Here is a 12,238-nt window from a genome sequence, read left to right as displayed (position 1 = left end):
CCAAAATTAATATTGATTAAATTATGGCTTTCAAAGGAAAGTATAACATGTCATTAGATATAATTACTTTGAGAGGAACTGTCAATTACATGTGGCTTCTTTAGTCTCTTAATTCCTTAGTTCAGTGAATTGTGCCAGTCCTTAGCTAGATTTTAGCTGGTTTGAACGAACATTTTTGAGTCACTGTTTCAGAGCAAAGTAGCCCGTTCACTCTATTCTACTTTTTACACAAATTCTATTTCTTGAAAACCTAACAAGACTTTTTGTGTCTTTTCTACATTCTTTAGGATCCACAGACAGTTAGAACATTAACTCTCATCTCAAAAACCATTCAAACTTTGGGAAGCTGGGGGAGTCTGTCCAAAAGCAAGGTAAGTCTTTACATCTTTTGCTCTGTATTCACACTTCTAAATGTTGTTGTACCCTGTGATCCCTTCTCCCTCACTTTACTCCCTTTCAAATTAAAAACAAAGCAGAACCAAAAACATATATGTATAGATGGCGATAGTTGTCTTTTAGATGTTGTGTCTTAGTCACCCTTACAGAAGACAGTTTCATTTAAACTAATGTGTCTAAGATGGGAGAGAGAGTCTAGTTAACAGATGCAAAAGGCTTTTGTTTATCTTTTTGTGCCATAATCATCCAGCAGCTGTTGAGAGAAATCTTCAGCTCCAAGCCCCGTAACTCTCTTAAAATATACGATTGAATCCCTTTAGGCCCTAATCCTAAATTTAAAACTAGTCAATTATATTCTTAGTTCTCTACTTAACATATATAAATTCCATGTGTTTTTTTCTTAGTCAAGTTTCAAAGAAACATTCATGTGTGAATTTTTCAAAATGTTTCAAGAAGAAGGATATATTATGGCAGTTAAAAAGGTATGATTGTTTTACTCTGGAAATATTAACTTCTTATATAGCATTAGGCAAATAACATTTTATATTGTTCCTAGGAATCAATCCCCAGTTTAAAAAAAATGTTTAACCTGTCCATCAAACATGAAAAGGCTGTCTTTTAGTATATTTCTCCTCCCATACAGAACTATGGATTTTTCAGCTGTGAAAAATACCTAAATGAGTTTTAGCAACAGCTATTATTGCCAGTGTCTTAGTAACACAAATAACAAATATCTAGAGTTGATATTTCTTAACAGCAGCACTGTTGACAATTTGGTTGGGCAATTCTTGACTATGAGGGACATTTTTGTCCATTGTAAAATGTACAGCAGCCCTGGCCTCTACTATTAGATGCCAGAAGCATGTTCCCAGTTTTTACAACTAAAACTGTCTCTAAACCTTGCCAAAAGTCCCCTGAGGAACAAAATTGCCTCTGATTAAGAACCTCTGGTCTAGGGGGAAAGACTTAATGGTACCTGATGTATAGTAGGCACTTAATTGCCGTTGGAGAAAATATATGAATTATTGAATATCTTATAAACAATATAGGCTTGTGGTTAGTAACCTGAGGAAAGTTACTTTAATTTAAAGCGTACAGAAGTCTATAGTATATGAGGTCATAACAAAAGAGCTGCAACAAACAAAAGTTGCTATACTTAGAAGTAGAGAATGTTTTGGGAAGATTTTTAATTTCTTGAGTCTTTAGTTCTGAATCACCCCAAACAAAATGTAGCATTGTTATAAAACCCTAAAAATTTGTAAAGAAAAGTTATTTTGAAGTACATCTAAACTTAGCTTGAAGAAATTACTGTATCTTATTTATCACAATTCTAACTTAATGAATCTAAATTAGCATGGTTAGATTTTAAAGATTGCATTCAATTTCTGTAGCATGATTCACAGGTGACTGCCAGGAGTATATTTTGTTTGTAGTTTTTTATGTGTGCTTTTAAATTTCTTACAGGGACTCGTAAATGAAAGTGATCATTTAAAAAATTAAAGCCAGTTGGATTTTTTTCGTCTTGAATAATAGCGCAAGTTCAACCAAAAAAAAATTTTTTTAAGCAACCATTGAATGTTTTTGAGGAGAAAGTCTCTCAAAAGAATAGGCAAAGAAAAAGCTGCCCTTTTATTCTCAGGACATTGTTGAAACAGTTTGTGGGACAGTGTAGGCAGACTTTTGTTGGCAAGATTATGATGTTCTTTTGTTTTGGGGTTGTTTTTCCATTTCTTATGACCTAGGCTGTGGCAGCATCTGATTTCTTTTTCCTGATACAATCAGAATGTGTATAGTTGGTAATGTCAGTGGAGAAAGTATTTAAGGGTGCCAGGAGTTTAGTCTGTTCCTGATCTGCTCTGAGTCACCCACTCACATTCTCATGCACTATCACTGTAGTACATCTCCTGTCTCACATTTACATAGGATATTTTGCCCTAATATATGAATTTTCTTTATTATTTACTAGTCTAGATATGTGCAGTGCTAGAAAGTACAAAAGCTTATGAAACCCAATTTCTCAATTAGTGGTGTTCTCACTAGTGACATTGATCACTGCTCCAGAAGAAAATAGTTTATAATTCTGAATCCTATACAATTTCCACAAAGTTTAGGAAAAATAACCTGAATAGGTCTGTAAACAGGCTGACCATATAATTCAGTGTCCAAAACCACAAAGTTTTCAAGGGTGAAAAGGAGTACTTTGATTATGAGGGGACCAAAGTTGTAGACAAGGATGGCCCTGAGCAAATTGAGGCCTATATTTACCCTGCCTGTAGTCCATCTTAATTATTATGTTTTCTTTCACCTTATATAAGTGGATTTACCTCATATTCCTTAACAATATGACAAATAAATAATAAATTTAATAATTACCATAAATAAATAATAAATATTTATCAAATAAGAAAATTAGTGCCCGCAGGCAAATATTAAGAAATGAAATATTTAAATAACTCTTTCACGCTCCATTAGTGGATGGTTGATCTGTGAGAACTGAAGATGTAATAGGACATTTCTTTAGTTTCCTTGGATACTTGTTCTGTGTCACCCATATATAATTCAAAAGAAACTCTGTTCTTGTTCTTTCAGTTACCAAGATTTCTTCCAGCAAACTAGAAGTAAACATTCCACTGGAAAATCCCACAAGTGGAGGTTCTGGTGGGCAATCTACAGCCAGTCTTAGGAGAAAATGACTGTGCCCACAAACTCTACTTTAGATTATTCACTGGTGCCTCAATGTCATCCTTATTGGAATGTACTTTGTTTTTGTTTTAAACCCTAAGCGGGACAACATAGAAAAGTATAAAGGAAAAAACAAGGACTAAACGAATAAATAGTTCCTTTATGGAGCAAAATGGGATTCCTCTCTAAGAACAGGAATTGTTCCTGAACTACTAATTTCTCTCTCCCATGAAGAGAAGGCCACATGTCAGGAATCTCTTGACCAGTTGAGGTAGCATATTCTTGAAGCTTAAATGCTTTTCACTGGGTAGTTTGCCATTGCTAGATTTGGGTACTTCAGATTTTCTTGAGCCACCACATTCCCACATTTTCCATGGGAAGTTTCTAAATGGTTATTAGATTTTCAGGCTATTCCAAAGAACCCAGTTACACTTTAGTCATAACTGAAATACTAGCTCTCAGGGCTAAAGTCAATTATATATGATGAAAGTCAGCAAACTCTTCTGTAAAGGGCCAGTGAGTAAATACTTTAGGCTTTGATGGCTGCATAAGGGGACTGCCACATATTTTTCTTCGTTTTTACAACCCTTTAAAAATTTAAAAACTGTTCTTGTGGGCCTTACAAAAACGGGTTGAATTTGGCCTGCTGAGCTATAGTTTGACAATTCCTGACCCACAGTAAAGGTTCACAATCCTGTATCTGAAATCTTTGGGAACGGAAGTATTTCAGAATTCAGTTTTTCAAAGTTTTGAAAGATAATAGGTATGTGCTATATATTATATAATAAAATACCCCCAGTGTGCCTCACAGTAATGTTTGTGTAGCACATTAGTGAATATTCACACTAAGTAGGATAAATACAGGCTATAAGTAGCCTTTCACCAGTTCAGGTTAAGTTACTGTAAATGAGTTTACTGTAAATCAAAAGCAAACCAAAAAACTCTTTGTACTCAGAGCTTTTTAGATTTCAGAGTTGCAGTTAAGGAATTGTGGGTTGAATTATTTCTACAGGGACATATATCCTTGGTTTTAAGTAATTTAACGTTAAACTTTTAGAATACCTGTCATATGTAAATTAGGGACTTCCTCTACAATTAAATATGTATTTTGCTTTATTCCTTAATAATGAAGAACTTCACGATATTATCTATCAGTGACATTGATAAACTGAATTTATGATGTACCTTGTCACAAAGTTGTAATATTTGCCCCTTTCCCCATTTAGTTCTTGGATGAAATTTCATCTACTGAAACTAAAGTGTCCAGTGGTACCAGTGAGCCTGTGCACCTGAAAGAAGGGTAATTTAATGAAATTAGATTTTAAAGTCATATTTCAGTATAGACATTAAGTAAGTGCAAAGAGCATGGGTCCAGGAGTGAGGAAATCTGGGCTTTGTTCTGTGCTAAAACTGCCTAAGTAACATCAATCAGGTAAGTCACCCTCACTATCCTATAAACTTTATGCCAGATGGGCATGACTTCTTGTCCATACAGTGCTATAGTTGTTTTGCAAATATAATGAGATTATGGGTGGTAGAGTAGTACTGAAAAAAGTAACAGCATTATTCAGTCTTAAAGTAGTGTTTTCATTGGAAGCTAAAGGGGAAAATTACTCACTTGACCTTTTTAGTTCTGGATAGTACAGTTGTAAATATCAAATTATTTAAGGACTTTATTCCCTTAGTATGGCCAAAATAAATGCAGGAGTTATAGATGGCAAAGACATTTTCATAAACTTAATATAGTCTTTGACAGCTCTTCATGTCATTTAAAATTAAAGGATAATTCTTTGTTTTGGATTAATTATTTTAATATTTGTAGCTAAATGTTTACATCTGTTGTTTTGGCAGTGAGATGTATAAAAGAGCTCAGGGAAGAACTCGGATTGGAAAAAAGAATTTCAAGAAACGGTGGTTCTGCTTAACAAGCAGAGAGCTCACCTACCACAAGCAGCCAGGTAGTTGTGTTTATGCTCTATTGTGGGGCTTTTCCTGATTCCCACTGAAGATTTCTTTTTCTGCTGCTTAATGTGACTAGCGAACCTTTTTACTAATGTTACTGTAGTTCATGGTTTCTCACAGTGATGTACACACACTAAAAATATAATAAATATTTGACGAGTAACACCATGTAAATTACACTTTTCTCTCCCTTTGAATGTCTTGTGTTACTAAAAGTGGTGTTCCTACAGTATGCTCTGTTTTCTAAAAATCCCTAGTAAATCCCTGTTTTTGTAATCAATCTATAAGGAACAACAGTTAGATATTTTAAAACTCAGAATTTTAACTTCCAGAGTCAAATTGGTAAGAATCAGTTTCTAGTAAATGAGAGTGTTTCAGTGGTTTGCCAAGAGTTCCTACAGTCATACCATAGGCTGTGATTCCTATTCAGTTAAAAGATTCATTCTAGACTATTGCCAAGCTAACTCCAAGATGAAAATTCTAGTAATTTGCCCCCTGAAAAGGCACAAATTGGCTATCTGTTTGGGTACAGAGAGCCATCTTCCTACAGTGTGATCTGAGGGCTTCGGAGAGGCAAAGTTTGTCCCTCAGTGGACTGACATAATGCTTAAAATCTCTACCTTTTAAGTTTATTCCTTTGGGGGTAAAGCATTATCCATAGAAGGCCACTAGTTTCTGATACCTTAGCAAGAATTTAGTATCTAGATCATAGGTCACATACAGTAAAATTCCTTCTGTTCAGAGTGATCAGGATCCAAAGCTGTTCACTTAACCAGAAAGGTCAGTTAAAGCAAGAATCACTTAAAAACAAACAAAAAGGTGCATTCATACCTTAAATATTTATATGTTTGTTTAGCAGTCTTATGATAGCCAAGATCTTTTCTTTGAATATGGATCTATAGATTAGATTTCCCCTCTGTCTTTCTTGTGCAAACATAACCCTAATGCATCAGTTTTCAGGTTGATTTCTCTAAAGTGAAGCTAGAGCTTAAATACTTGAAAAGTAGTCAAATTATAGAATCCTTTTAGAGTGTCATGATAGTCACCCTAAGTTTTTGCAGCTGTCTCACCCCCATATAAATCAACTTTATTTGTGTGGGTGTTGGTCTCCTTTTTTGAAAGGCTTTTCAGAGTGTTTGCCTGATTTTCAAATAAATATATGCCTCTTGGCAGGCGGCACTTATTTTGTCACTTTACATAATGTTTAAGTAAATTATAATTACACCATGGAAAAATGGCATAAATAGGTCTGGGAACAAACACAATGGACTTGGTAATCAAAACAGCCTAACCAATGGAAACAGAAGGGTACAAGCTTAATAGTTAGTACCCTAGCAGCCACAAGCATTCAGCATCCCATGAGCATCATTCAGTAAGTTCTACAGAGGAAATGGAGAGTCTTGGTTAATCTGACAAATCTGTTAGGTAAAGATCTGTTAAGAGAACTTCTGGTATAAATTCTGAAATGATAAAAACAAACACCAGACGTAAGATACTTTCAAGAGAATGTAGACTCAGTTAAGCTGAGTGCTTCAGTGGAGACTCTAGAAGAGTGAAAAGAAATTTTTTTGTTTCATAATTCCTGAGGCTCTTTAGCCAGAATGACTACATATGTCCAAATATATTAGTAAGACATAAGAGGCCAAATGCACTATATTTTTAGGCACCTAGATAATTTGTTGTGGAATATAAATATTCCAATGACTAAGGATCAGTCAGCTACATACTTGCCCTTCCAGACAGCATTCTTTAAGCTAAGCATATTTTTAATGTTTTAGAAGTTACAGTTTATGTTGAATACTATATAAATGCTCTCACATATATAGCACCATTTTTAAAATAGCTGGCATAATATGCTAATTATGTTTACATCAGCAGTACACTGGAATAAAATTTAAGGTAAGTTAGTTATCCTCTGTGAATAAGTTGGCTATTTTCTCCTCATTTGAAGTATTTTCTAATCTAAATCAACATTCTAAAGTCTTCTTTGGCTTAAGACTTTAGAAATCAGATGATAGCTTTGGACCCTTTTCCTCTAGAAAAATTCATGAACAAATATAGACACAAAACCTTGCATATAATTTCAGGGAGTTCATAGTCCCAGAGTCCATGCACAGTTCTCAAGAACTTCTGTTCTATCCAGTGATCTTATGAGGATAAAATTCTCTAGAATGATTAGACTGCTCTAAGGTATAAAATAGACACATTAGAAGTTACATTATTTTCAGGCCTTAAGAAATTTAACATGTTGGAATGGCATTGGAGGAATCAGCTTGTTATATGAAGTTTCAAGATTATTTACCAAAGCCTACAGTTTTAAGCATCCATGCTTTTTTTTTTAACTATTTTGTTGGATTTTTCCAAAATATATTACATGCTTCCCTGCCTTCTAAAAAAGAGTTCATTGAACGTAAGTTAACATTTTCTAGATGGCTTGGGGCTGTCATTGATAATATTAATTATTATATAGTACTCTGATTTAGTGATGTTTTCTGGGCTGCTTATGGGTGTGTGCAGCTGTTTACTTCCCAGCTACATGCCTTGGACTGCTGTGCTTTTTTGTGTTCCTGTGTTTGCTTTATACAGTTTTTCATTATCCCCTCTGTGTTCAGGCTGTCACCTTAAATTTCTTGTGCTGTCAGTGTACAATAATGTAGCATCTCACTCCCACCTCTTATCCCCTACTTCCATTTTTTACTGCTAATATACTATGAGTGAAGATGTAGGTACTGTGTTTGTTAAAATTATACATAAGATTAAAAGGCCTTGATTGACGATTTCAGGACTTTCCTCTGTGAATAAAATCCATAGGCTTTGGATTCTCTCTTTGGTTGTTCAGCAAATGTTTTGCTTACTTCCTGTTTCCTTGCAGTTTTTTGCATAGCTATGACTGCTAGGTAATTAGTCTCTTATTACACTTTACGACTTTGGTGTCTGAAAGAACGCCTCCCAAATATTCTGTAACATAGCTTTAAATCATTGAGTCTTTCACTCTTTCCTCCTACTGAACACTAGTATTCTGAATCAAGTATTTCTACCACTTAGAATCAAATAATAGTTTTCCAGTTTACTGGAAAAGTAATTAATAGAATTTTCTCAATTTTAAGGGTTTTTCTCAAATAAGTTATTAAATTTTGATGCCCACTTAGTAATAGTAAGCAATTAATCTTCAATATCACTAAATTAACATGTGGCAAATGAATATCGTAGGGCATTCAGTCAGCTATCAGTCATGATTACCTTGACAGTTTCTTATGGATCTGAGTGTGATTATGATTTTATATTGATACACTATAACGTGGTCATCTTCTACAAGTAAAAGTTCTCCTAGTTGTATGCTGGAATCAAATGAGTTATTGATGTTCCAGCCTCTTCCTATCTCATCCAGCCTCATCTTCTGCATTCTCCATATGTCACTTTGCCAGACTAACTCTTGAAGCTCCTTTGAGTTGTGCTCTTTTACATTCATGCTTTTGCATTTGCTCTATCTAGAAATCCCTTTCTTTCCTTCTTTACCTGTGTAATCTGTTGTCCTTTAACCCTCAGAACAAGTGTCAGCTCTTTATGGAAGTCGTTTTCATAAAGCTTCTGGCCACCTCAGTTGAGTATTCTCTTACTATGTTTCTTTAGCACATTAGTGATAACTTATGTCACACTGTGTGGTCATTACTTTTATCTATCTCTTGCCCTAGTTTTTTAAGATCCTCAGTGGTAAGGACCATGTTTTTACTACCTTCATTAAGGCATTTATTAATTTTTAATAAATGGTTTTCTTCAGAGGACACCATGTTTTCCAGATATGCTGTTATCTGAATACATTAAGAACCACTGCTGTGGGTTTCTAAAATTTCTGCCAAGTTTACTACTAATAGGTTATATTTTTAAATAATAAATTATTAACAAATTCATCTCTGAAATTCCATTTGTGTTCTCCAAACTTGATTAGATATTGTCTACTTTTGGATGACCTGTTATACACAGATACATACATACAGCCTACACAACTTCCATATGATATCAGTGTTCTAGCTCATATAACCTATGGACAATATAAAAGAAGTTTCCATGATGTTTTAAACATGCATCTCAATACATTTAGGTTGACTTGGTTTTTACCTGCTCATATATTCATACACAGGGCTCTGCAGTATTTTTTTTCTTTAATAACTAAAGAACACCATTGATTTGTCTGTGCATTATATTCAACAGATATTTTATTGGGTGCCTGCTGTGTGCCAGGTGTTGTTCCAAGCTCTGGAGAAAACAGTAGTGAACAAAACATACCAAAATCCTTACCCCCATGGATCTTATAGTTTAGTAGTGATTGACAGTAAACAAACAAAAGAATTTTATACTATATGGGATGATTATAAATGAGATGGACAAAAATAAAACAGGGAAGGGGAATAGAGAACTCAGGAGAGTTGCAATATTAAAAAGTCTAGTCAGGGAAGCCTTCACTGAGAAAGTGACATTTGAGCACAGACCTAAGGAGGGTGAGGGAGTGAGCTATGTGGATAAATTTGAGGTAGTAGTGACGCAGACATAGCTAACAGCAGCTGGTACAGAGGCCCTGAAACAGAAGTACACCTGGAGTATTCAAGAGACAAGAGAACGCTTTTGTGACTATAAAAAAAAAATGAATAAGGGGATAATCACAGGAACTGAGATCAAAAAGACCATGGAGGAGCTAGATATTATAGGGCTTGTGGATCATCGAGGGAGTTTGAATAACATGGCAGGGCACTGGAGAGTGTTAAGCAAAGGAATGATATCATTTGAATTATGTTTTGATAGGATTGATCTCCCTTGCCATGTGGAGTGCTGTGTGGAGATTAGACTGAAGGGGGCAAGGAGACCAAGTAAGAAGCTACTGCACTAATTCAGGGGAGACAAGATAATGACTTGGACCTGTTAGTAGCAACGGAGGTTGTAAAAATAGATCACATCTTGGATCTATTTTAAAGATAGTATTCACAAGATTTGCTATAGGGTCGGATATCAAGAGTAAGAGCAAGTCAAGGATAACTCCAGGGATTTGGGCTTACACAAGTAGACTGATGAAGTTGCCTTTTTAAAAATAGACATGGGAGTTCTGGTAATAGTAAAGAAGCTTGTACTAGACTAACTGTCTCATAGATAACAACTAAAAACTTTGGCCAGAATATATAAAACAACTCTCTGAAGAATTTGACCCTTGGAAGATGAGAACTATGCTGGGTGAGATTTATGTTTATTTGGCTTTCCCCCCGAGAGCCTCCCAATCTGTGCAGTATGAGGTGGTAGAATTCAAACAGAAAGTCATAGTTTGCTTTTTTTTTTTTGGCCGCACCACATGGCATGTGGGATCCTAGTTCCCCAACCAGGGATCGAACCCATGCCCCCTGCAGTGGAAGCATGGAATCCTGGACCACCAGAGAATTCCCAGAAAGTCATAGTTTTATTGCCTTGAAATGGCGAAGGACAGAGTTCAAGGCTGCCAGAGGAGGCAGAAATTGAGGAGATTAAAAGGAGGAGCCTTCCAATCTGCTTTGAACTCCCCTGAAATCCTTAGCTGACTCGAACTGCTCGTGCTAGGGGGAACTTCAGAGAGGCTAGTGAAAAGCAGTAACTGAAAGATTAAAAAAGATGAGAAGAGATCTCAGCTTCTTTCCTCCTCAGAGACAGAGTTTGGAATTTTAGAAGGTGGTGGTTCAGAAGTAAAGACTATGCCCTAGGATTAAGGAGATTTAAATAAACAAAGTATCATATAAACAAAGTATAAAGCCAAGCCTCAGAGTGATCAGCTAATGAGGTAACTTTTTGAGGGAGGATAACTGAATCCAGAGTCTCTACAATGTATTATTCTTAGTGTCCAGTATACAGTGAAATATTAACAAGTTTGAGAAGAAACAGGAAAATACAACACTAGTCAAGAGAAAAAGCACTTAACAGACGCAGACCCCTATATGGTCTACATGTTGGAATTAGCAGATATGAACTTTAAAGCTGTTATAAATATTTCAAGGGTTTAATGGAAAAGATAGTCATCATGATTAAAAAGATGGGGAATTCCAGCAAAAGAAAAAAATAGAAACTATAAAAAGGAATCAAATGGAAATCGGAATTGAAAAGTACAACATCATAAATGAAAAGTTTATTGGATGGGCTTAACAATGGTTTGGAGATGTCAGAAGAAAGATTCAGTGGACTTGAAGACAGATTAATGAGAATTATCCACTCAAAGAACACAGAGAAAAAATATTGGGAAAAATGAACAGAACCTTCAACCTACCGAGTTGTGGGACAGTATCAGGCAGTCTAACATATGCATGATTGGTATCTTAGAAGCAGAAAGAGGCAGAAAAAAATACTAGAAAAAATAATGGCCTAAAATTTCCCAGATTTGGCGAAAAACATTTTATTACAGATCTAAGATCAGTGAACACCAAGCATAGTAAATACAAAGAAAACTACACTTAGACATATAATAATCAAACCAAAGATAAAGAGAAGAATCTCAAAAGCAGAGGAACAAAAGACAGATTACATACAGGAGAACAATACAAGTGACAGCTAACTTCTTATAAAAAGCAACCAAAGCCAAAAGACAGTGGAATGATGTCTTTCAAGGGCTGAAGGAAAAAGCTCTCTACTTAGAACTCTAGTGAATATTTCCTTCAAAAATGAAAATAATCCTTTAGATAAGTTGTTAAGTAGACTTGCACTATATGGAACGCTAAAGGAAATTCTTCAGGCTGAAGTGACGTAACACCAGATGGAAACTTAGATCTACAGGAAGGAATGAAGAGCACTGAAAATGGTAAATATGTACATAAATGTAATAATGTCTGTCTTAATTTTTTTAAAACATCTGTTTAATGCAGAATTTATAACATTGAATTACAGCGTTTATAACAAATTTAGATGTAGAATATATGACAGTAGTAGCACAAAGGAAGGGGATGGAGTAAATTATTGCAAGGGTCCTCTATTTTATGTGGAGTGACACAAGAATAATTTTAAGTAGATTGTAATGAGTTAAGGCTGTATAAATCTCTAGAAGAAAACTTTAAAGAAAAAAGTATAATCCATCTCTCCCCTGCACAAAAAATAAATTTGGCAGGAGGGGAAGAACAGAGGAGCAAAAATCGGATGGGACAAATAGAAAACAAATAGCCAAATGATAGGTTAAGCCCAACTATAACAAGTAATTAGA

General features: G+C 35.1%; 1 protein-coding gene across 4 annotated transcripts in view; it reads left to right on the top strand.

The window, feature by feature from the left end:
* The window catches only part of RASA2 (RAS p21 protein activator 2), a 117,904-nt gene that overhangs the window by 90,586 nt on the left and 15,080 nt on the right, over positions 1-12,238 (top strand). For 2 of the 4 annotated variants that reach the window (XM_019934280.3, XM_073803753.1), the window contains 4 exons: positions 288-371; positions 801-878; positions 4,305-4,378; positions 4,930-5,039. In XM_019934280.3, coding sequence (XP_019789839.2) covers positions 288-371; positions 801-878; positions 4,305-4,378; positions 4,930-5,039 — 346 coding nt within the window. The remainder of the gene's footprint in view (positions 1-287; positions 372-800; positions 879-4,304; positions 4,379-4,929; positions 5,040-12,238) is intronic. The other 2 variants (XM_019934281.3, XM_073803752.1) reach the window with 2 other exon arrangements.

Source organism: Tursiops truncatus, chromosome 4 (assembly GCF_011762595.2).
Source record: "Tursiops truncatus isolate mTurTru1 chromosome 4, mTurTru1.mat.Y, whole genome shotgun sequence".
NCBI lineage: Eukaryota > Metazoa > Chordata > Mammalia > Artiodactyla > Delphinidae > Tursiops > Tursiops truncatus.
This window is presented reverse-complemented; position numbering and strand designations above follow the sequence as displayed.